Genomic DNA, 24393 nt, shown 5'->3' on the forward strand with positions numbered 1-24393 from the left:
CCTCCATTCTTAAAGAGAATCCTCCAAAACCTCCACTCCTCCAAAACCATTCCAGAATCAAGAGATTCTTGAAAGATCACTACTAATGCCTCCAGAATCTCTTCTGCTACCAATTTCAGAACCCTGGTGTGTAGTCCATCTGGTCCAGATGACTCATCTACCTTCAGACCTTTCAGATTCCCAAGCACCTTCTCCTTAGTGATAGTGACTACGCTTACTTCTGCCCTCTGACGCACTTAAGCTTTTCTGTTTTTATTGAACAGTAAGTATACTGCACTTACTGTATTCCTTACCCAGGATCTGCTCAACATTCATATCAGATGGGTTAAAAGCTCCTGGTACAGAGCAAAGAGCAGCCTCTCTCTGTCCGCGGCTCCCTGCAGCTGCAGCTGGTCAAGCAACTCGGAGTCAGTGTTGGCCAGTGATCCCAAACTCTGCAGGAAGAAACCAGATCACAATCTGCCCTTCCCATCCCACATATTTGCAGGCATCAGCCTGGTGTTTCAGTTAGCATGACACTATTACAGCACCAACAATTCAAGTTCAATTCCTGTTGCAGTTCTAAGGACTTTCTACATTCTGCTGTAACTGTGTGGGTTTCCTCTGGGTGCTCCAGCCTCCTTCCTCATTCTAAAGACATACAGATTTGGGTTAGTAAGTTGTGACATGCTATGTTGGTACCAGAAACACGGCAACACTTGCCCCAGCATAATCCTCGGACTGTGTCTACTTGAAGCAAATGGCACATTTCACTGTATGTTTTGATATAAATATGATAAATAAAGCTAGATCATCCCACATTCTCCTATTCTACAGTGATGTAGTAGTTACTGTAACACAACACCAGTAATTAGGGTTCAATTCAATTACAGCCACCATCTGTATGTTCTCCTTGTGACCATATAGGCTTCCTTTGTCGATAATGTTTGGCTCCCCTGACTGAGAACTTTTAAGCCTTGTTTACCATTTTTCTCCAATAACAATGTTAACTCTAGCTCTAATCTCATCTCCCAATGATAAACAGAATAACATTAGAACAAGCTCTTGCTCATGACTCCTTGCCTGTCCATGCCAGTCCACTATGCTTTAATTCAGCATACCAATGTTGTAACATGATTCATCTTAACATCTCAACAGTGTTCTGAACATCCAATTTAAAATACACTAGATCAGGGGTTCCCAAGATTCTTTATGCCTTGGACCATGACCATTAACTGAAGGATCTGTGGACCCCAGCTTGGAAACCTCTGCACCAGATTAAAGTGGACTCCCCAAGTGTTGACAAAATATTAAGTCTGAGTCAAATTCAGTTAAGAGTATTTGCAACCTAAACAAGAGATGAGTTTACAAAGTTTATAATGGAATGACTCAAAGGATTAAGGTTTGAATCTTTCTTTTACATTTTGAGAGTTTATTTACTGCAGATAATCATATTTGATCTCATTGGTTTGGGGGACGCTGGGTGCCACCAGAATATGGGAGGACAATGATTTTCCCTTGAGGAGTTATTATCCAGTCACTGAATCCCCCTGCTCCCGTACAGGAAGTCAGTCAATAGGCAATCTAAAGATTGTCAAATGTATATCAAAACTTACAGTCAAATATGTTATTTGCATTGACTAACTCTGTCCAAGGATGTGCTGGGGATACCCCACAGATGTCACCATGCTTCCATCACCAACTCAACATGCTCACAACTTATTAACCCTAATCTGTACATCATTAGAATGTAACTGCAGCACTCCGAGGAAACCCAAGTGGTCACGGGAAGAATGTAGGAACTCTTTGCAGATAGCGGCAGGAATTGAACCCCAAGCACTTATGTTGTAAAGCATTACACTAGCCACTGTTGTGTGCCATCTTTAACAGCATTGGCCACCATCCCCAATCCACTAATCTTCTACTTACAGCTCACCATCTGCCTGTATTTTGTGCCATCTATAAATCTGGAATTTGTACCCTGTAAATTAAGATATATCATGAAGGCTGGGCAGATGAAATTAGATCTTACAAGTATGAGGTGATCATTTCTGGTAAATCATATACGAGGTCTTGGTTTAAGCTTCAAGTCCATTGTTCCCAGAAGGTGGTGGCACAGGTAGTCATGATGGAGGCATGTTTGCCTCTATAGGCCAAGGCATTGAATAAGAGGTGGAATACTTTGTTGCTACTTTACAAGACACTGCTTAGGCCACACTCTGGTCAACACACTATTGGAAGGTTGTGCTGGATGGGGTGAAGAGCACATTCGTCATGATGTTGCCTGGAGAACCTTATTTCTGGGAAGGGATTGGATAGGCTGCGTTCAACTTTCCTGAAGGCTGACAGATGAACACCAATGCCCTTGAACAAAAGAAGGTCCTACAAAAAGTCATGGATATGGCCCAGTCCATCAAGGGCAAAGCCCCCCCCCCCCACCACTGAGCACATCTACACAGAGCGTAGTCGCAGGAAATCAGCATCCATAATTTGGGACACCTACCACCCAGGTCATAAGTTCTTCTCACTGCTGCCATCAGGAAAAAGGTACAGGAGCCTCAGGACCCACACCAGCAGGTTCAGAAACAGTTATTACCCTTCAACTGTCAAGCTTTTGAACCAAAGGGGATAACTTCACTTGCCCCATCACTGAAATGTTTCCACAACCTATGGACTCACTTTCAAAGACTCTTCATCCCATCTTCTCGATATGTATTGCTTTTTTTTTTCTTTTTGTAGTTGCTCAATTTGTTGTCTTTGCATACTGGTTGTCTATCCTGACAGTACGATCTTTCATTTATTCTCTTATGGTAGTTTGATTTACTGAGTATGCCCACAAAAAGATGAACCTCAGGGTTATATATGGCCACATATATGTACTTTGATAATAAATTTATTTTGAACTTTGAATTTTGATATGATGCAGGAATATAGAGCAGTGAAACAAAATATTTTCCCATGATGGGGGATCAAAAATAAAGGGTTCAAGGTATTAAGGAAGATTTTTAAAGTTGATATCTGGAACTTGCTGTCAGAGGTGATGCTGAAGAAAGTGCAGGAGAGATTTCCAAGGCTGTTGCCAGCACTTGAAAGACTGAATTTTAGGGAGAGGAGGGACAGGCCAGAACTTTATTTCTTGGAGTGTAACAGACTGTGGGGTAATGTTATAGAGGGGCATAGATAGGCTGAATCAGAATCAGAATTATTATTACCAGCATTCGTCATGGAAGTTGTCAACTTAGTGGCAGCGATACAATGCAATACATGATAATATAGAAAGAAAAGTAAATCAATTACAGTAAGTACATATATGTATAATAAATAGATTTAAAACAATGCAAAAACTGAAATAATGCATTAAAAAAAAAGTGAGGTAGTGTTCATGGAATCCATTTAGGAATCAGATGGCAGAGGGGAAGAAGCTGCTCCTGAATCGCTGTGAGTGTGCCTTCAGGCTTCTGTATCTCCTACCTGATGGTAACAGCGAGAAAAGGGCATGAAAGGCAAGTCTTGGGTGATGGGGGTCCTTCATAATGGACGTTGCCTTTCTGAGCCACCTCTCCTTGTAGATGTCCTGGGTACTACGCAGGCTAGTACCCAAGATGGAGCTAACTTTACAACTTTCTGTAGCTTCTTTTGATCCCGTGCTGTAGCCCCCCCCCCACATCCCTCCTCCCATAACACCCTATCAGAATGCTCTCCACCGTACATCTATAGAAGTCCTCAAGTATTTTAGTTGATAAACCAAATCTCTTCAAATTCCTAATGAAATATAGCTGCTGTCTTGCCTTCTTTATAACTGCATCATTACGTTGGGACCAGATTCGATCCTCAGAGATCTTGGCACCCAGGAACTTGAAATTCTTCACTCTCTCCACTTCTGATCCCTCTATGAGGATTGATTCTTGCTCCCCTGCCTTATCCTTCCAGAAGTCCACAACCAGCTCTTTCCTCTTACTGACATCGAGTGCAATATTGTTGCTGCAACACCACTCCACTAGCTGGTATATCTTGCTCCTGTACGCCCTCTCATCTCCATCTGCGATTCTACCACCAATGATTGTATCAGCAAGTTTATAGATGGTATTTGAGCTATACCTAGCCACACAGTCATGAGTTTAGAGACAGAGTAGAACAGAGGGCTAAGCACACATCCCTGAGGTGTGCCAGTGTTGATTGTCAGTGAGGAGGAGATGTTATCACCAATCTGCACAGATTGTAGTCTTCCGGTTAGGAAGCTGAGGGTTCAATTGCAGAGGGAGGTGCAGAGGGCCAGGTTCTGTAGCTTATTCATCATGACTGTGGGAATGATTATGTTAAATGCTGAGCCATAGTCAACGAACAGCATCCTGACATAAGTGTTTGTATTGTCTTGATGATCTAAGGCCATGTGAAGAGCCATTGAGATTGCGTCTGTGCTAGACCTATTATGGCAACAGGCAAAATGCAGTGGATCCAGGTCCTCGCTGAGTTAGGAGTTGATTCTGGCCATGACCAACCTCTCAAAGCATTTCATCACTGTAGATGTGAGTGCTACTTAATGATAGTCATTAAGGCAGCTCACACGACTCTTTTTAGGCACTGGTTTAATTACTACCTTTTTGACGCAGGTGGGAGCTTCCGACTGTAGCAGTGAGAGATTGAAAATGGTCCTTGAGTGCTGCTGCCAGTTGGTTGGCACAATTTTTCAGAGCTTACCAGGTATTCCATCGAGGCCCGCCGCCTTGTGAGAGTTCACCCTCCTTAACAGCAGTCTGACATCAGGGCATAGAAGGCATTGAGCTCATCTGCTAGTGAAGTATTTCTGCCATTCACGCTATTGGGTTTCACGTTGTAGGAAGTAATGTCTTGCAACCGTGGATCCGATGTCACCCCCAATCTCACTTGGAATTGTCTCTTTGTGCTTGAAATAGCCCTCCACAAGTCATACCTGGTTTGCTTCTGCAAACCTGGGTCACCAGACCTAAATGCCACAGATCAACCCTCAGCAGACTATGTACCTCCTGTTTCATCCACGGTTTTTGGTTTGGGAAGGTTTTCATAAGCATACACTCATCCACGCAGGTTCTAATGAATGACTGCAGCATACTCATGCAGATGAATGCAGTCTAGTCCATTGATTCAAAGCAGTCCTGTAAGTGCTCCTGTGCTTCCCTTGTCCATAAGACATAGGAGCAGAATTAGGCCATTTGGCCTATCAAATCTGCTCCTTTTATCCCCTCCTCAGCCCCACTCCCCGTAACCTTTGATGCCACGTCCAATCAAGAACCTACCAAGCTCTGCCTTAAATACACCCAACAACCTGGCCTCCACGGCAGTCTGTGGTAATAAATTCACCACCCTCTAGCTAAAGAAATCTCTCAGCATCTGTTTTAAATGGACGTCCCTCTATCTCGAGGCTGTGCCCTCTTGTTCTTGACTCTCCCACCGTGGGAAACATCCTTTCCACATCTACTCTGTCTAGGCCTTTCAACATTCGGAATGTTTCAATGAGATTCTCCCCCTCATCCTTCTGAATTCTAGTGAGTACAGACCCAGAGCTATCAAATGTTCCTTGTACGATAACCCTTTCATTCCCAGAATCATCCTTGTGAAGCTCCACTGAAACCTCTCCAATGCCAGCACATCTTTTCTTAGATGAGGAGCCCAATACTGTATACAATACTCAAGGTGGGGCCTCAGCAGTGTCCTATAAAGCCTTAACATCACGTTCCCACTCTTAAATTCTAGACCTCTTGAAATGAATGCTAACATGGCATTTGCCTTCCTCACCATCAACTCTACCCATGAGTTAACCTTTAGGGTGTTCTGTACAAGGAGTCCCAAGACCCTTTGTATCACAGATTTTTGGATTTTTTTCCCATTTAGAAAATCGTCTGCATATTTATTTAAAACCATAAGACTATAAGATATAGGAGCAGAAGTAGGCCATTTGGCCCATCAAGTCTGCTTCACCATTCAATCATGGGCTGATCCAATTCTTCCAGTCATCCACACTCCTCTACCTTCTCCCCATACCCTTTGATGGCCTGGCTAATCAAGAACCTATCTATCTCTGCCTTAAATGCACCCAATGACTTGGCCTCCACAGCTGCTTTTAGCAATAAATTCCACAGATTTACCACTCTCAGACTAAAGTAATCTCTCCACATCTCTGTTCTAAATGGACGTCCTTCAATACTGAAGTTGTGCCTTCTTGTCCTAGACTCCCCTACCATGGGAAATAACTTTGCCATATCTAATCTGTTCAGGCCTTTTAACATTGGGAATGTTTCTATGAGATCCCCCCTCATTCTCCTGAACTCCAGGGAATACAGCCCAAGAGCTGCCAGATGTTCCTCATACGGTAACCCTTTCGTTCCTGGAATCATTCTCATGAATCTTCTCTGAACCCTCTCCAATGTCAGTATATCCTTTCTAAAATAAGGAGCCCAAAACTGCACACAATGCTCCGTGTGGTCTCACAAGTGCCTTATAGAGCCTCAGCATGACATCCCTGCTCTTACATTCTATACCTCTAGAAATGAATGCCAACATTGGATTCGCCTTCTTCACTATCGACTCAACCCGGAGGTTAACCTTTAGGGTATCCCGCACAATGACTCCCAAGCCCCTTTGTATCTCTGCATTTTGAATTCTCTCCCCATCTAAATAATAATCTGCCTGTTTATTTCTTCCACCAAAGTGCCTGACCATACGCTTTCCAACATTGTATTTCATTAGCCATTTTCTTGCCCTTTTCCTAATTTGTCTAAGTCCTTCTGCAGCCTGTTTCTTCAACACTACCTGCCCCTCCACCAATCTCCACATCAGCAAACTTGGCAACAAAGCCATTTATTCCATCATCTAAATCATTTATATACAGCATAAAAAGATTTCCCAACACTGACCTCTGTAGAACACCACTAGTCACTGGCAGCCAACCAGAAGAGGATCTTTTTATTCCTACTTGCTGCCTCCTACCAATCAACCACTACTCTAAGCAAGCCAGTAACTTTCCTGTAATACCATGGGCTCTTAACTTGATAAGCAACCTCATGTATGGTACCCTGTCTGAGAGTCCAAATATACAACATCCACAACAACACACAGAAAATGCTGGTGGAACTCAGCAGGCCAGGCAGCATCTAAAGGGAGAAGCACTGTCGACGTTTCGGGCCGAGACCCTTCGTCAGGACTAACTGAAAGGAAAGATAGTAAGAGATTAGAAAGTAGTGGGGGGAGGGGGAAATGTGAAATGATAGGAGAAAACCGGAGGGGGTGGGATGAAGCTAAGAGCTGGAAAGGTGATTGGCGAAAGTGATACAGAGCTGGAGAAGGGGAAGGATCATGGGACGGGAGGCCTCGGGAGAAAGAAAGGGGGAGGGGGGAGCACCAGAAGGAGATGGAGAACAGGCAGACTGATGGGCAGAGAGAGAGAGAGAAAAAAAACAAACAACTAAATATGTCAGGGATGGGGTAAGAATTGGAGGAGGGGCATTAACGGAAGTTAGAGAAGTCAATGTTCATGCCATCAGGTTGCAGGCTACCCAGCCGGTATATAAGGTGTTGTTCCTCCAACCTGAGTGGATTCATTTAGACAGTAGAGGAGGCCATGGATGGAAATATCAGAATGGGAATGGAACGTGGAATTACAATGTGTGGCCACTGGGAGATCCTGCTTTTTCTGGCGGACCGAGCGTAGGTGTTCCACGAAACGGTCTCCCAGTCTGTGTCGGGTCTCACCAATATATAGAAGGCCACACTGGGAGCACCGGACACAGTATACCACACCAGCCGACTCACAGGTGAAGTGTCGCCTCACCTGGAAGGACTGTCTGGGGCCCTGAATGGTGGTGAGCGAGGAAGTGTAAGGGCAGGTGTAGCACTTGTTCTGCTTACAAGAATAAGTGCCAGGAGGGAGATCAGTGGGAAGGGATGGGGAGGACGAGTGGACAAGGGAGTCACGTAGGGAGTGATCCCTGCGGAAAGCAGAAAGGGGGGGGGAGGGAAAGATGTGCTTGGTAGTGGGATCCCGTTGGAGGTGGCGGAAGTTACGGAGAATAATACATTGGACCTGGAGGCTGGTGGGGTGGTAGGTGAGGACAAGGATAACCCTATCCCGAATGGTGTGGCGGGCGGATGGGGTGAGGGCAGATGTGAGGGAAATGGGAGAGAAGCATTTGAGAGCAGAGTTGATGGTGGAAGAAGGGAAGCCCCTTTGTTTAAAAAAGGAAGACATCTCCTTGGTCCTGGAATGAAAAGCCTCATCCTGAGAGCAGATGCAACAGAGATGGAGGAATTGTGAGAAGGGGATAGCATTTTTGCAAGAGACAGGGTGGGAAGAGGAATAGTCCAGGTGGCTGTGAGAGTCTGTAGGCTTATAGTAGATATCAGTAGATAGGCCGTCTCCAGAGATGGAGACAGAAAGATCAAGAAAGGGGAGGGAGGTGTCGGAAGTGGACCTGGTAAATCTGAGGGCAGGGTGAAAGTTGGAGGCAAAGTTAATGAAGTCAACAAGCTCAGCATACGTGCAGGAGGTAGCGCCAATGCAGTCGTTGGTGTAGCGAAGGAAAAGAGGGGGACAGATACCCGTATAGGCTTGGAACATGGATTGTTCCACAAAGCCAACAAAAAGGCAGTCATAGCTGGGACCCATACAGGTGCCTATGGCTGCACCTTTGGTTTGGAGGAAGTGGGAGGAGCCAAAGGAGAAATTAGTGAGAGTAAGAACTAATTCCACTAGACGGAGGAGAGTGGTGGTAGAGGGGAATTGGTTAGGTCTGGAATCCAAAAAAAATCAAAGAGCTTCAAGACCATCTCGGTGGGGGATGGAGGTATATAGCGACTGGACGTCCATGGTGAAAATAAGGCGGTGGGGGCCAGGGAACTTAAAATCATTGAAAAAATTCAAAGCATGAGAAGTGTCACGAACATAGGTGGGAAGAGATTGAACAAGGGGGGATAAGACAGTGTCAAGGTATGCTGAAATGAGTTCAGTGGGGCAGGAGCAAGCTGAGACAAGAGGTCTACTGGACAGACAGGTTTGTGGATCTTGGGTAGGAGGTAGAAACGGGAAGTGCAGAGTGTGGGAACTATGAGTCTGGTGGCAGTGGATGGGAGATCCTCAGAGCTGATAAGGTTGGTGATTGTATAGGAGACACTGGCCTGGTGCTCCTTAGTGGGGTCATAATCAAGGGGTAAATAAGAGGAGGTATCAGAGAGTTGTCGCTGTGCCTCGGCCAGGTAGAGGTCAGTACGCCAGACAACAACAGCTCCCCCCTTATCAGCGGGTTTTATAGTGAGTTTGGGATTGGTGCGGAGGGAGCGGAGAGCAGAGCGTTCAGAAGGAGTGAGGTTGGAAGTGGAACAGGGTGTGGTGAAGTCGAGACGGTTCATGTCCCGTCGGCAATTAGCAATAAAGAGATCCACAGCTGGCAGAAGACCAGAGCGGGGTGTCCATGAAGAGGAGGAGGGTTGAAGACGGGAGAAGGGGTCATCGGTGGGGGTAGGAGAGTCCTTGTCAAAGAAGTAAGCTTGGAGTCGGAGCCGGCGGAAGAAGAGTTCAGCGTCATGGCGTACGCGGAACTTGCTGAGGTGTGGGCGAAGGGGGACAAAGCTGAGGCCCTTACTGAGGACACAGCGCTCTGCCTCAGAGAGTTGAAGGTCGGAGGGAATGGTAAAGACCCGGCACGGATGAGAGATGGGATCAGAGGGGGGAGGGAGGCTGGTGGTGTCAGTGGAGAGGGAAGGGTTGGGGTGAGAGGAAGATAGAGCCTCTGAGGGCCCAGGAGCTGACGATGGGATCTGAGGGAGAGGGGATTGCAGAGTGGTGGTGGGGGAAGGGGAGACGGGAGTCACAATCGCAGCATGTGAAGACCCGGCCTGGAGTTCAAGGCTGGAGTCGCAGTCGATGGTTGCACAATTGCTCTGAAGCATCCACAGCATCCTCTTTATCTATCCTACGTGTAAATTCCTTAAAGAATTCTTACAGGTTCATCAGGCCAGATTTTCCCTTAAGGAAACCCTGCTCACTTTGTCTTATCTTGACCTGTGTCTCCAAGAACACCATAACCTCATTCTTAACAATTGACTCCAACATCTTTCCAACCACTGAAGTCAGGCTAACTGGTCTATAATTTCCTTTCTGCTGTCTTCCTCCTTTCTTAAAAAGTGGAGTGACATTTGCAATTGTCTAGTCCTCTGACACCAAGCCAGAGCCCAATGATTTTTGAAAGATCATTGTTAATGCCTCTACAATCTCTACCGCTACCTCTTTCAGAAATCTAGGGTCCCTCCAGCACCCAGGGCATGCCCTTTTCTCACTGTCACCTCCAGGTAGGAGGTACAGAAGTCTGAAGGCACACACTCAGCGATTCAGGATTCTTCCCCTCTGCCATCTGATTCCTAAATAGACATTGAACCTGTAAATATTACCTCACTTTATTTATATTATTTCTGTTTTTGCATGGTTTAAATCTATTCAGTATATGTATACTGTAATTGATGTACTTACTTACTTACTTATCTATCTATTTATTTTCTTCTTCTTCTTCTTCTTCTTCTTCTTCTTCTTCTTCTATATTATGTTAACAAATTTCACAACACATGCAGGAGATAATAAACCTGATTCTGAAGTAAACTAAAGCTCATCTGGTCCGGGTGACTTATGCACCCTTAGGTCTTTCAGCTTTTTTATCACTTTCCCCGTAATTATAGCAACTGCACTCACTTCTCTTCCCTCACACCTTTCAACATCTGGCACACTGCTGGTGTCTTCCACAGTGAAGACTGATGCAAAATACTCAATTAGTTCATCTGCCATCTCCTTGTTCCCCATTATTATTTCTCCTGCCTCATTTTCTGGCAATCCTATATCAAAGCTCATCTCTCTTTTATTTTTACATACTTGAAAAAGCTTTAAGAATCCACTTTGATATTATTTGCTAGCTTGCTGTCATATTTCATCTTTTCCCTCCTAGTAATTCTTTTAGTTGCTCTCTGTAGGGTTTTAAAAGCCTTCCAATCCTCTGTCTTCCCATTAACTTTTGCTCTGTTGGATGCCCTTTCTTTTGCCTTTACATTAGCTTCCCTTGTCAGCCACAGTTGTACTATTTTGCCATTTGAGTATTGTTGATCCCATTGCTCAGATCATCTAGAGCTTGTCTGACATTGGCCTGAGGTGGAGCATCCACTGCTACCAAAATGATCGCTGAAATCTCCCGCGGCAGGTAAAATGGCCGGCACTTAACTGCGAGGTATTCCAGGTCTGGTGAGCAGAATTGGGGCATCACTGAGGCATTTGTGCACCAAGAGGAGTTGATTATGAGGAGCACACACCTCCACCTCTGCTATTGAGAGACTCAACAATCCTATCCTGACCGAGTATAGTGAACCCGTCAATCTGAATCGCTGCATCCGGGTTGAGGAACGAGGAACTCAAGGACATAGGTTTAAGGTGAGAGGGAAAAGTTTTAATAGGAACTTGAGGAATAAGTGGTTGTTGTTTTGGGATGAAACCTTTCCTCAAGACTGGAAAGGCAGGGGGAAGAAGCCAGAATGAGTTGGTGAGAGGAGGGTGAGGAATACAAGCTGACAGGTGATAGGGGAGACCAGTTGAGGGAGGGTGGGGAAAGGAATATGAAGCTATAAAAGGTAAAAGGGCAGAAGAAGGCAGGGGTAGGGGTGATGACTGGGATGGATTTGTTTTTGGAAATGCTTCTAAAACATTCCAACACTCACTGTACCGTGTAAAGGCCCAGGTCCCGCATCCCAGTTACCTGTCACTGATGTGAAGGTAACACAGTAGGGCTAGTGCATCACAGCCCTGGCGACCCGGGTTCAATCCTGAGCTCTCCCTGTGATGGTGTGGGTGCCCCCAGGTTTTTCTTCCACATCCACAAAATTTGTAGATTGGTAAGTAAGTGGCTGCAGTGAACTGATGCAAAAGGGGTGTTTGCAGGGAGGTGGAATTGCTCTGAGGACCAGTATAGACTCAATGGGCCAAATGGCTTCTTGCTGTATCATTAGATAGTATGGAAAAATATATGGAATGGGGAGGCCTTTAGGGTCCCCACAGGTTTTCAGCCGTGTTAATGCAGATTGTGTTCCAGCAGTGTAACACGAGTCTTTTTACCTGTGTCATGATGGACACACGATTGGAAGCCAGAGTCGGTCAGCCATTTGCAAACTTCTTCTGTCGACATCTCCAGTGACACAGACGCTCCTGACATGTGAGTTTCCTGAAAGAGGTGTTTGAACAATGAGAAATGACGAGAGTTAGAAAACTGGTATTTGGTAAATTGGCTTATTGTTGTCCTGCTGTACTAAGGTACAGCAAAGAAACCTGTCCTGCATACCACCCGTACAGTGAGAAACCTGTCCTGCATACCACCCATACAGTGAGAAACCTGTCCTGCATACCACCCAGTGAGAAAACTGTCCTGCATACCACCCATACAGTGAGAAACCTGTCCTGCATACCACACAGTGAGAAACCTGTCCTGCATACCACGCGTACAGTGAGAAACCTGTCCTGCAAACCACCCATACAGTGAGAAACCTGTCCTGCATACCACCCATACAGTGAGAAACCTGTCCTGCATACCACCCGTACAGTGAGAAACCTGTCCTGCAAACCACCCTTACAGTGAGAAACCTGTCCTGCATACCACACAGTGAGAAACCTGTCCTGCATACCACACATACAGTGAGAAACCTATCCTGCATACCACCCATACAGTGAGAAACCTGTCCTGCATACCACCCATACAGTGAGAAACCTGTCCTGCATAACACCCACACAGTGAGAAACCTGTCCTGCATAACACCCACCCAGTGAGAAACCTGTCCTGCATACCACCCACCCAGTGAGAAACCTGTCCTGCATACCACCCGTACAGTGAGAAACCTGTCCTGCATACCACCCACCCAGTGAGAAACCTGTCCTGCATAACACCCACCCAGTGAGAAACCTGTCCTGCATACCACCCACCCAGTGAGAAACCTGTCCTGCATACCACCCATACAGTGAGAAACCTGTCCTGCATAACACCCACACAGTGAGAAACCTGTCCTGCATACCACCCACACAGTGAGAAACCTGTCCTGCATACCACCCAGTGAGAAAACTGTCCTGCATACCACCCATACAGTGAGAAACCTGTCCTGCATACCACCCATACAGTGAGAAACCTGTCCTGCATAACACCCACACAGTGAGAAACCTGTCCTGCATAACACCCACACAGTGAGAAACTTGTCCTGCATACCACCCACCCAGTGAGAAACCTGTCCTGCATACCACCCACCCAGTGAGAAACCTGTCCTGCATACCACCCGTACAGTGAGAAACCTGTCCTGCATACCACCCACCCAGTGAGAAACCTGTCCTGCATACCACCCATACAGTGAGAAACCTGTCCTGCATAACACCCACACAGTGAGAAACTTGTCCTGCATACCACCCACCCAGTGAGAAACCTGTCCTGCATACCACCCACACAGTGAGAAACCTGTCCTGCATACCACCCATACAGTGAGAAATCTGTCCTGCATACCACCCATACAGTGAGAAACCTGTCCTGCATACCACCCATACAGTGAGAAACCTGTCCTGCATACCACCCATACAGTGAGAAACCTGTCCTGCATACCACCCACCCAGTGAGAAACCTGTCCTGCATACCACCCGTACAGTGAGAAACCTGTCCTGCATACCACCCAGTGAGAAACCTGTCCTGCATACCACCCACACAGTGAGAAACCTGTCCTGCATACCACCCACCCAGTGAGAAACCTGTCCTGCATACCACCCACCCAGTGAGAAACCTGTCCTGCATACCACCCACCCAGTGAGAAACCTGTCCTGCATACCACCCGTACAGTGAGAAACCTGTCCTGCATACCACCCAGTGAGAAACCTGTCCTGCATACCACCCACACAGTGAGAAACCTGTCCTGCATACCACCCACCCAGTGAGAAACCTGTCCTGCATACCACCCGTACAGTGAGAAATCTGTCCTGCATACCACCCACACAGTGAGAAACCTGTCCTGCATACCACCCATACAGTGAGAAACCTGTCCTGCATAACACCCACACAGTGAGAAACCTGTCCTGCATAACACCCACACAGTGAGAAACTTGTCCTGCATACCACCCACCCAGTGAGAAACCTGTCCTGCATACCACCCAGTGAGAAACCTGTCCTGCATAACACCCACACAGTGAGAAACCTGTCCTGCATACCACACAGTGAGAAACCTGTCCTGCATAACACCCACACAGTGAGAAACCTGTCCTGCATACCACACAGTGAGAAACCTGTCCTGCATACCACCCATACAGTGAGAAACCTGTCCTGCATAACACCCACCCAGTGAGAAACCTGTCCTGCATACCATCCGTACAGTGAGAAACCTGTCCTGCATACCACCCATACAGTGAGAAACCTGTCCTGCATACCACACAGTGAGAAACCTGTCCTGCATACCACACAGTGAGAAACCTGTCCTGCATACCACACAGTGAGAAACCTGTCCTGCATACCACCCAGTGAGAAATCTGTCCTGCATACCACCCATACAGTGAGAAACCTGTCCTGCATACCACACAGTGAGAAATCTGTCCTGCATACCACCCGTACAGTGAGAAACCTGTCCTGCATACCACCCACCCAGTGAGAAACCTGTCCTGCATACCACACAGTGAGAAATCTGTCCTGCATACCACCCGTACAGTGAGAAACCTGTCCTGCATACCACACAGTGAGAAACCTGTCCTGCATACCACACAGTGAGAAACCTGTCCTGCATACCACACAGTGAGAAACCTGTCCTGCATACCACACAGTGAGAAACCTGTCCTGCATACCACCCAGTGAGAAATCTGTCCTGCATACCACCCATACAGTGAGAAACCTTTCCTGCATACCACACAGTGAGAAATCTGTCCTGCATACCACCCGTACAGTGAGAAACCTGTCCTGCATACCACCCACCCAGTGAGAAACCTGTCCTGCATACCACACAGTGAGAAATCTGTCCTGCATACCACCCGTACAGTGAGAAACCTGTCCTGCATACCACACAGTGAGAAACCTGTCCTGCATACCACACAGTGAGAAACCTGTCCTGCATACCACACAGTGAGAAACCTAGTGGAAATGTGGGAAGCTAAGGAAGTTATTAGAGAATACAGAGCACTTGGGCAGAGAATTGGCAGATGGAGTTCAATGCAAGCACGTGAAGCGATGCTTTGGGAGGTCAAATGCAAGAGGAAAGTATACGGTAATGTCACTGACGTACAGAGGTATCTTGGGGTAAAAGTCCCTAGTTTGCTGAAGGTGGCAGCACAAATCCAGAGGGTGGTGAAGGGTGGCACATTAGTATAGTGATTAGCACATGGCTTTTGCAGAGCCACTGTAAGATCAGGGTTCAATTCCCGCTGCTGTCTGTAAGGAGTTTGCACGTTCTTCCTGTGACTGTGGGTTTCCTCCGGGTGCTCTGACACTCCTCCCACACTCCGTACAGGTTAGAGTTAATGGGCTGCAGGCGTGATGGCACCAGGAGCATGGCCACACTTGCGGGCTGCCCCCACTATGTCTCTACCAATTTGATTTGATGCAAATAGCACAGTTCACTGTAAGCTTTGTATAGGTATACAAGGTCAGGGTGTTGAGTAGAAAAGTCACCAACATCCAGGCAGAATACACTTCATCTACAACCACCCTCTGCTATCTCTGGGCAAGACAAGTCTGAATGCACACAGTCAAGTTTCCCTGAATCTCGTGCATCCTGACTTTCTGAATGAGTCTACCACGGGTTTACTCAAATCCATGTACACAACATCTACTGCTCTACCTTCGTCAAACTGTTTGGTTACTACTTCAAAGAACTGAATCTAGAAATGCTGCAATTAGGAGCAAAAGGAAACAAAGTGCTGGAGGCAGACGGATGTCCCAACACCTTGGTGCACTGTCTTGGCCTGAAGGTTTACCATCCCACTAACTCTTCAAAAATCTTTAATAAAGATTAGTTTTATTTGTCACATGTACGTTAAATTAGGTTGCCTGTATCAGCGACCAACATAGTCCGAGGATGTGCTGGGGCAGCCTGCAAGTGTCACCATGTTCCCAGCACCATCACAGCATGCCTGCAACTTACAAGCCCTAACCCGTAGTCTTCAGAATTTGGGAGGATGCTGGAGCACACTGAGGAAACCCACATGGACATGGGCTACAGTGCTGCCCCAAACAGCTGACACAACTACATTGGGCCAAAGAGATTTCCGCTATACGATCCTTCAAAGGATAATTGCCATGGAGCAGTTAGGTTTGCAATATTCTGTCACACAGAATTCCCTACGACTGCTTTAGCAGAGTCAAGTCTGTCACCTTATCTGCTCCAGCACTGGCATGTCTTTTGCTCAGTTGCTGATCTGACAAGCCTTCTCCAACATCCAGACTCTCATTGCCTGTGAGATAAAGATGTTAAAAAATTCACAAAGGTTATTTAGTACTTTAAGGTCACTGACTTAATACACATTTGCGTGAATGTCACTAAATATGAAAGGCATTTTCCTCTAATTGCAAATTGAATGTCTCCAAAAAAAACTTCTCTGAATTAGGACATCCTCACTGGGAGATCTGCTGATCTTTAAATCTTTATTAGGCACCATGATAGCATAATGGTTAGCGGACCCTATTACAGCTTGGGGCATCAAGAGTTTGGAGTTCAAACCCAGTGACCTCTGTAAGGAGTCTCTGTACGTCGTCCCCGTGGAATGCGTGGGTTTTCTCCAGGTCCTCCAGTTTCCTCCCGAAAACCAAAGACGTACCGGGTAGGTTAACTGGTCATTGAAAATTGTCTTGTGATTAGGTTGTGGGGCTGTACAGCTTGAAGACCCTGAAGGGCCTATTCCCTGTTGTATCTTTAACTAAAAATAAATAAATTAATCTCTTTAAATTTTGGAATGCCAATCTTGAATCAGCATCGAGCAGTTGGACTGAAGATCCCATATCCATGTTGTACGACCATGGCTAGTTAAAATGCACAGGTCATAAATCCAAGAGTGAGTGAAGAGTCATGCCCACAGTGAACAGGGCAAGCAAGGGAGGAAGCAGGTAAGCAGCTCCCCCCATGAAATGTCAAGGTTAGATTAGGTTATCTGTATTTGTCACACGTACATTGAAGCAAACAGTGAAATGCATTGGGTGTGTCAACGACAAACACAGTCCAAGGATGTGCCCGCAAGCACTGCCATGCTTCTGGCACCAACAGAGGGTGCCCACAATTTACCAACCCTAATCCGCATGTCTTTGAAACGTACGAGGAAACTGCAGCACTCTGAGAAAACCCACGTGGTCTTTGGAAGAAAGTACAAACTCCTTCCAGACAGTGGCGGGAATTGAACCCAGATAGGTGACTGCTGGTATTGAGAGGTGTTGCACTAAACACTGTGCTACCACGGTGAGAATTCTCCCCCCACCCACCCCATAATGCAATTGAGATGCCAATTTAACTGGAAAGGAAAGGATGAGCTGGGTAGATCTTGGAGAGAAATAGTTTTGAAAAATTCCCAATCATTGGAAGAGACACAGATCAGCTAAAATTTATTTAAAGAACAGAACAGACTTGAAGGGCTGAATGGCCTACTTCCCCAATTTCGACTCTTTCCTCTTCCTGCCACACGCCCCCATATCTTACACCCACTGGTTAAGTTTACAGAGTGATACAATTTGACCTAGAAATGGGAGCTCTCGCCTTTCTGTTTGGGAAAACATGATTTTGAGAGCTGCAAAAATGTGATGTGGTACCGAATTTTTGGGCGTTATTTTATGACAAACATAGTTCTTTTCATATTCTTCTTTCTGCTTGGAAGAGGATGATTCAGCCTGTCGAGTCTGTTGTCTCTTATCAGTTCCGACACCCACTGTAAACTATTCCCTCCACACATTCCCATCAATTCAACTCCAGATTCTACTCCTCACCTATGCACCTGGGTTACTGACCCACATGTCCTTGGGATGTGAGAGGAAACTGGACGATCTGGGCAGAACTCTTTAATAGACACATGCATGAAGGAAAAATGGGAGGAAGGTTTAGACTGAAGGTGGAGTAGGTCAGAATGACATCGTGGGCTAATAGACCCGTACTGTTCTATGTCCCTGAATCCTGATGACGCACTGATTACATTAAAGCTTACCTTTAGTATTATTATTGGGAAGAGTTTCTCATCTCCTTTGAGATGTGTTGAGTCCTGATCGCCTCATTATAGGAAGAATATAGAAGCTTTAGAAAGGGTTCAAAGATTTTCCAGGAAACTGCCTGGATTAGAGATCATGTCTTTTGAAGGATGAGTGAGCTTTTCTCTTTGCAGTGCAAGAGGATGAGAGATCACTTGATAGAGGTGTACAAGATGATAAGAGGTTTTGATCGAATGGACAGCCAGAGACTTTTTTCAAGGGCTGGGATGGCTAATACAAAAGGAATAATTGTAAGCTGATTGTTAGAAAGTATAGGGAGGGATGTCAGAGGCAAGTTTTTTTTGCTTATAGAGTTGTAAGTACGCAGAACATGCTTACAGGGGTGGTGGTAGAGGCAGATACATTAAGGGCATTTAAGAGGTGTAGACGGGCATATGGATGAAAGAGAAATGGGGGCTGTGTGTGAAGGAAGCTGTAGACTGATCGCAAAGTAGGTTAAGTCATGGGCTAAAAAGCCTGGACCACACTGCATGATTCTCTGTTCACCAAGCAGAAACCCCACAGAGAAAACGTGCAAACTCCTCACAGACAGCACCAAAGGTTAGGATCAAACCCAGAACTCTACAGCCACTGTGTCACTTCTTTCACAAGCACCTCCGGCTCATTCTCGACATCACATCAACAACAGTACTTGCAAATTATTTACCTCTAGTCTGTCCAGGACAATAGAGTTATTGCAAATGAAATCTGGAAGGGCTGGAAAAGGAGCTGGTAATTTCACTCCCAGCCATGCGGAATTGCAAGGCATCCTTCGCGCACGAACTAAAAGTGAAAATTTACAAATGGCACGGGCTGGGAATCTGAAACAAAGCCAGCTAACGACAGAAATACTTGACAAGGCAGGCAGTATCTCCAGAGAGAGAGAAACAGCTGACATTTAGAGTAGCATGCACAAAATGGTAGAGGAATTCTGCATCTACAGAGGTGAATAAACTGTTAACATTTTGGACCAAGATCCCTCATCAGGATCTGCGTGGCCTGCTGAGTTCCTCCAGCATCTTGTGCTTGCTGCTCAAGATTTCCAGCATCTGCAGAATCTCTTGTGCTAATGACTGAACATCAATCTGACAGAAACGAACTTAATTATAGGTTGCAGGGAAATAATGTGCAATGCAGAATGTCGGGGATGTCCCAGTTGCAATCAAAATATAGTGGTATATACAGTGGTGCGACCAGTCGAGCTGCAGCCTCAAGTCTCCAAGGCTTTGATCCAGTGCTGTTTGTATGAACTTTACAAGTTCTCATGGTTGAGGCAGGTAGATTAACAATATTTAAAAGGTATTGGGACCGGTATATGAATTGAAAAGGTCCAGTGAGACACAGACCAAATGCTGTCATAGAATTATACAGGATGTAAACAGGCCCTTCGGCCCATCTCGCCTGTGCCAACCATAGATAGCATCAGCTGGTCAGCATTATGCAGATGGGCCAAATGTCCTGTTTTCGTGCACTAAGACCCAGTGGAACCCATAGTCATCCTCTGCCCACAAGCCTGGCTCTTCCCTTAGACGTACCGAGCGCCAGTATCTGCCCGCCGCTGCCCTGCGAGCCGGATATCCTCGGGGACATCTCGGCCCCTCCAGGTATCTGGACTGCCTCTCCCAGAGCACTCACTCCTTGCTGGGGCTCTGTCTTCTTCTGTCCGCTGACCATCGCATCCTGAGTCCCAGCGCCCCGCTCCGGAACCACGCTCCCGACTGCCCAGCCCTGGGCAGGCGATGCTCGAGTGCCAGACCCGGGGGTCCCGGTCTGGACCGTGCCGGCCCAGCCAGTGACGTCTACAGGCTCAGCGGCCTCCGCGTCGCCGTGCCCCTCTTGCCGCTGCGCCGGGCTGGTTTCACGGGCCGGTTGCCCCGGAGACCTGCAGGGGCCGCCCGGTGGTTGTTGCCTCAGGGAGCGGTCGCTGTCACGCGCCGGTTGCCCCGGAGACTGAACACAACCACAAGCGGGTTGCTCCGGAGACCGGCTGCAGCCAGTCAAGCGACCCTGGGGCGGTTGCCCCGGAGATCGACGGGTGCCAACCACGCGGCCCGGCGCCGGGTGGGGATCTACCCGCTTGTCGCCCACCGTGACGGTGATGCCGGGCTGGCCCTGTACGTTCCCCTCGGGCCGGCTGTGCCCGCAGTCCCCCGGCCGATCGCAGCTGCAGTAGCGGATGGTCTGCACGTAGCTGTTGAGGCCGTTGCGCGGGCCCGGCTCCCCCGCCTCGCCTGAGGAGGAGGAGAAGCTCGAGATGGAGGAGGCACAGGATGGCAGCCCGTCGACCCGGTGGTAGAGGTCGTGGAAAGACGACGGGTCCTCTGCGGGGCCGTGCTGCCCGGCAGCCGGCTGCGCACACAGCCACTCGATGACATAGGAGGCGGAGGAGCTCTCCATGGTGGGGGGCAGCAGAGGGAGTTGGCTCTCCTCCCCAGCCGATGGGTTCTTCTTCTTCCTCCTCGCCTTCTTCTCTTCCCCTTCGCTCTTGGCTTTCAGCATACAGTCCCCTGAGGCAGGCTCGCCGGCTTTGTGATCCTCCTCTCCTGACGCCAAGACGTTGGAAGCTGAGGGGGGCAAGACCAGGTCATGTCATCTTCAGGCTTATTATCTTAACTCTATCTGCCACTTCCCAGCCCAGCTCTGAATCTTATGTAATGTAGAACAACCTTCTACACTGTCTGCCTCAGCAAACTCGGGGTTCAATTCCCACTGCTGTCTGTACGGAGTTTGTACGTTCTTCCCCTGACCACATGGGTTTCCTCCGGGAGCTCCAGCTTCCTCCACAATCCAAAGGTGTACGGATTAGTGTCAGGAAGTTGTGGGCATGCTACATGGTGACACGTTAATGTAAACAACTCATTTTACTTAATGTTTCAATGTATATGTTACAAGTAAAGCTAATCCACAGCTCCAGCAATCTGTGTAAATGCCTAATGATACCAAAGGTTGCCCCTTTTTAGAAACTAGAGCCACCCACAGATTCATAGCCTATATACCAAGTTTAGTTTTACTATGGAGCCGGAACAGAGGAGATTAACAAGAAAGTTACCTGCGTAGGAAGGCTTCAGTTATAAGGAAAGACTAGATAGGCTCCCCCACATCTTAACTCAATCTTACAGTAGCACCATTGAGCACACCCTGACAGGCTGAATCTCCATCTGGTATGAGAGCAGCCGAGCTCAGACTGGAAATCCTTAAAAAGGACTGGGAGAATGGCTGGGAGGATCATAGGAGTCTCCAGACCATCTATCAGGAACATAATCAGGAGCTCTGTGTACACAGGGCCCTAAGTGTTATCAAGGATTCCTACTATCCATCCAGCAACCTCTTTGACTCTACTGTCAGGCAGAAGACTCTGATGCATGAAAGACAGTCAGGACGGGAGACAACTTCTTCCCTCAGGCTATTAGGCTTCCGAACTCCCTCCTGCATCACATTTGAAGTGTCACCGGATAATTTATTCTGTATCTTACAATATTTAATTTATGCACTTTGCTTTGAATATTTCTACATAATTCATCTGTAGAGTTTATTCTTACTTTCCGAAGTTATTGTGTATTATGTGTGTGTTATGTCTGCTACTGTGCTTTACATCATGGTCCAGAGAAACGTGGTCTTGTTTGATGATGTACATGTATATAGTTAAATGACAATAAACTTGACTTGATTTGACTTGACTTGACTTACTAATCAAGAACCTATCAACCACTGTTTTAAATATACCCATTGGCTTGGCTTGCACAGCCATCTGTGGCAATGAATTCTACAGATTCACCACTCTGGTTAAAGGAATTCCTCCTCATCTCTGTTCTGAAAGGACATCCTTCCATTATGAGGCTGTGTCCTCTGGTTCCTAGACTTTTCCACTATTGGAAACATCCTCCCCACATCCAATCTATTATGACCTTTCAACATTTGGTAAGTTTCAATGAGACAGCCCTCATTTTTCTATATTCCAGCAGGAACAGGCCCAGAGCCACCAGGCACTCCTCATTCATTAACTCTTTCATTCTTGGGATCATTTTTGTAAGCCTCCTCTGGACCCCCATAATCTTTCATCTCCTTGCAAATAAGTTTTCAAGTTGGAGACCCTCTCCTCACTTATAACAGAGTCCTGAAATGTTAACTCTTTCTTTCTCTACAGTCACTGGCTGACCTACTGGGTGCTTCCAACATTGATTTATTACAGGTTTCCCACCTCTGTGCTTCTTTGGCCTTTGGAAAGTGATGAGAGTGCCATTAAAGAAGGATTTCCCTTTTGCAAAGGGAGGAGAAAGATAATTTTTTGAAGTTATTGTAGGTAATCCTGCTGAACATTGTGGGGATGCTATATTGCTGCCAGAACGTGTGGCAACCCTTGAGGACTGTCCCCAACACATCCTTAGGTTGTGTTGGTTGTTTAAAGCAAGTAGAACATAGAAGAATACAGTACAGTAAGAGGCTATTCAGCCTACAATGTTGTGCTGAACCAGCTAGAAAGCAAATCAAAAACGCCCAAACACTAATCCCTCCTACCGACACCATGTCCATAGCCCTACATCTTTCTTACATCCATGTGCTTGTCCAAGTGTCTCTTAAAAGCCTCTACCACCATACCAGGCAGCACATTCCAAAAACTTACCCCTCTCATCCCTCTTGAACCTACCGCCTCTCATTTTTAATGCTTGCCTTCTAGTGTTAGTCATTTCAACTTGGGAAACAGATACTCTGTACTCTCTATCTATGCCTCTCGTTATAATTTTGTAAGCCTCTATCAGATCTCCCCTCGGCCTCCAATACTTCAGAGGAAACACCCCATATTCATCCAGCCTCTCGTGATAGCACATGCCCTCTTAAACCTCGCATCATCCTGGTAAACCTCTCCTGCTCCCTCTCTGCAGCCTCGACACCCTTCCTATAATGGAGTGACTAGAACTGTATGCAATATTCCTGATGTGGCCTACCCAGAGTTTTTTAAAGTTGCAATATAGCCTACTAACTTTTGAACTCCATGCCTTGACTCATAAAAGCAAGCATTCCATAAGCTTTCATAACCACCGTATCAACCTGTGCAGCCATTTTCAAGGAGCCATGAACTTGGGTCCCAAGTTCTCTCTGCTCAGCATTATCTCTGTACTGTCTCCTTACATTTGCCTACCAAAGTGCAACACCTTATATCCATCTGCCACCTCTGTCCATATCTGCAACTGATCTATATTCTTTGTCAGTCTTCTACACTGTCCATAACTCCACCAATCATGGAAACATCCCGCGAATTTACTAACCCACCCGTCTACATTTTCATCCAGGTCATTTATATACATTATAAACAGTAGAGGTCCCAGCACAGATCCCTGTGGAACACTATTAATCACAGACATCCAACTCGAATAAGTCCCTTCAACCACTACCCTTTGTCTTCTAAGTGCAAGCCAGTTCTGAATCCAAACAGACATTTCATCATGGATCCCCTGCATCTCAATCTTCTGGATTAGCCTCCCATGAGCAACATTGTCAAATGCATTACTAAAATCCATGTAGACAACAACCACTGCCCTACTCTCATCAATCTCTCTCGTCACCTTGTCGAAAACCTCAATCAAGTTGGTAAGGCACCACTTGCAATCCACAAAGCCATGCTGGCTCTCCTTAATTAGGCCATGGGCTTCCAAATGCTCAAACATCCTATCCCTAAAAGTTTTCTCCGGCAATTTCCCTACAACTGACATGAGACTCATCAGTCTATAGTTCCCAGGATTTTGCCTTGTTCCTTTCTTAAATAGAAGTACAGCCAATCGCCAGTCCTCTGGGACCTCACCTGAGGACACAGAGATGCTGGTCTGGTCAAGGGCTCAACAATCTCGTCTTTTGCCTCCTTCAATAACTTGGGGCAAATCCCATTGGGCCCTAGGGACTTATCCACCTTTGTACTCACTAGGAAGCCCAACACCTCCTCCTCCTTGACCTCTAAATGTCCTAATGTGTTTGTACGCTCAGCACTTTTCTTTGGTAAATACTGCAGCAAAGTACCTCATCCACATTCTCTGCATCCAAGCAAGTGTTCCCCCCTCTATCCTTGAATGCTCCCACTCTGTCCCAAGTTATACTTTTACTCTATTGTATGTATAGAACACTTTGGGTTTCACCTTAACCCTACTTGCCAAGAACTTTTCATGGTCTTTCCCGTCTTTCCTAATCCCCTTCTTTG

General features: G+C 46.6%; 1 protein-coding gene across 3 annotated transcripts in view; it reads right to left on the reverse strand.

Annotated features, from left to right (window-relative positions):
* Positions 1-21724, reverse strand: part of LOC132388498 (uncharacterized) — a 116080-nt gene extending 94356 nt beyond the window's left edge. For 2 of the 3 annotated variants that reach the window (XM_059960868.1, XM_059960859.1), the window contains exons 1-3: positions 19742-21724; positions 16356-16435; positions 12095-12200 (exon numbers count right to left, since the gene is read on the reverse strand). In XM_059960868.1, the coding sequence (XP_059816851.1) occupies positions 12095-12200; positions 16356-16435; positions 19742-20705 (1150 nt within the window). In that variant the 5' untranslated portion in view covers positions 20706-21724. The remainder of the gene's footprint in view (positions 1-12094; positions 12201-16355; positions 16436-19741) is intronic. The other variant, XM_059960877.1, reaches the window with a different exon arrangement.
* Between the last annotated feature and the right edge of the window lie 2669 nt (positions 21725-24393).

Source organism: Hypanus sabinus, chromosome 2 (genome assembly GCF_030144855.1).
Source record: "Hypanus sabinus isolate sHypSab1 chromosome 2, sHypSab1.hap1, whole genome shotgun sequence".
Lineage (NCBI taxonomy): Eukaryota > Metazoa > Chordata > Chondrichthyes > Myliobatiformes > Dasyatidae > Hypanus > Hypanus sabinus.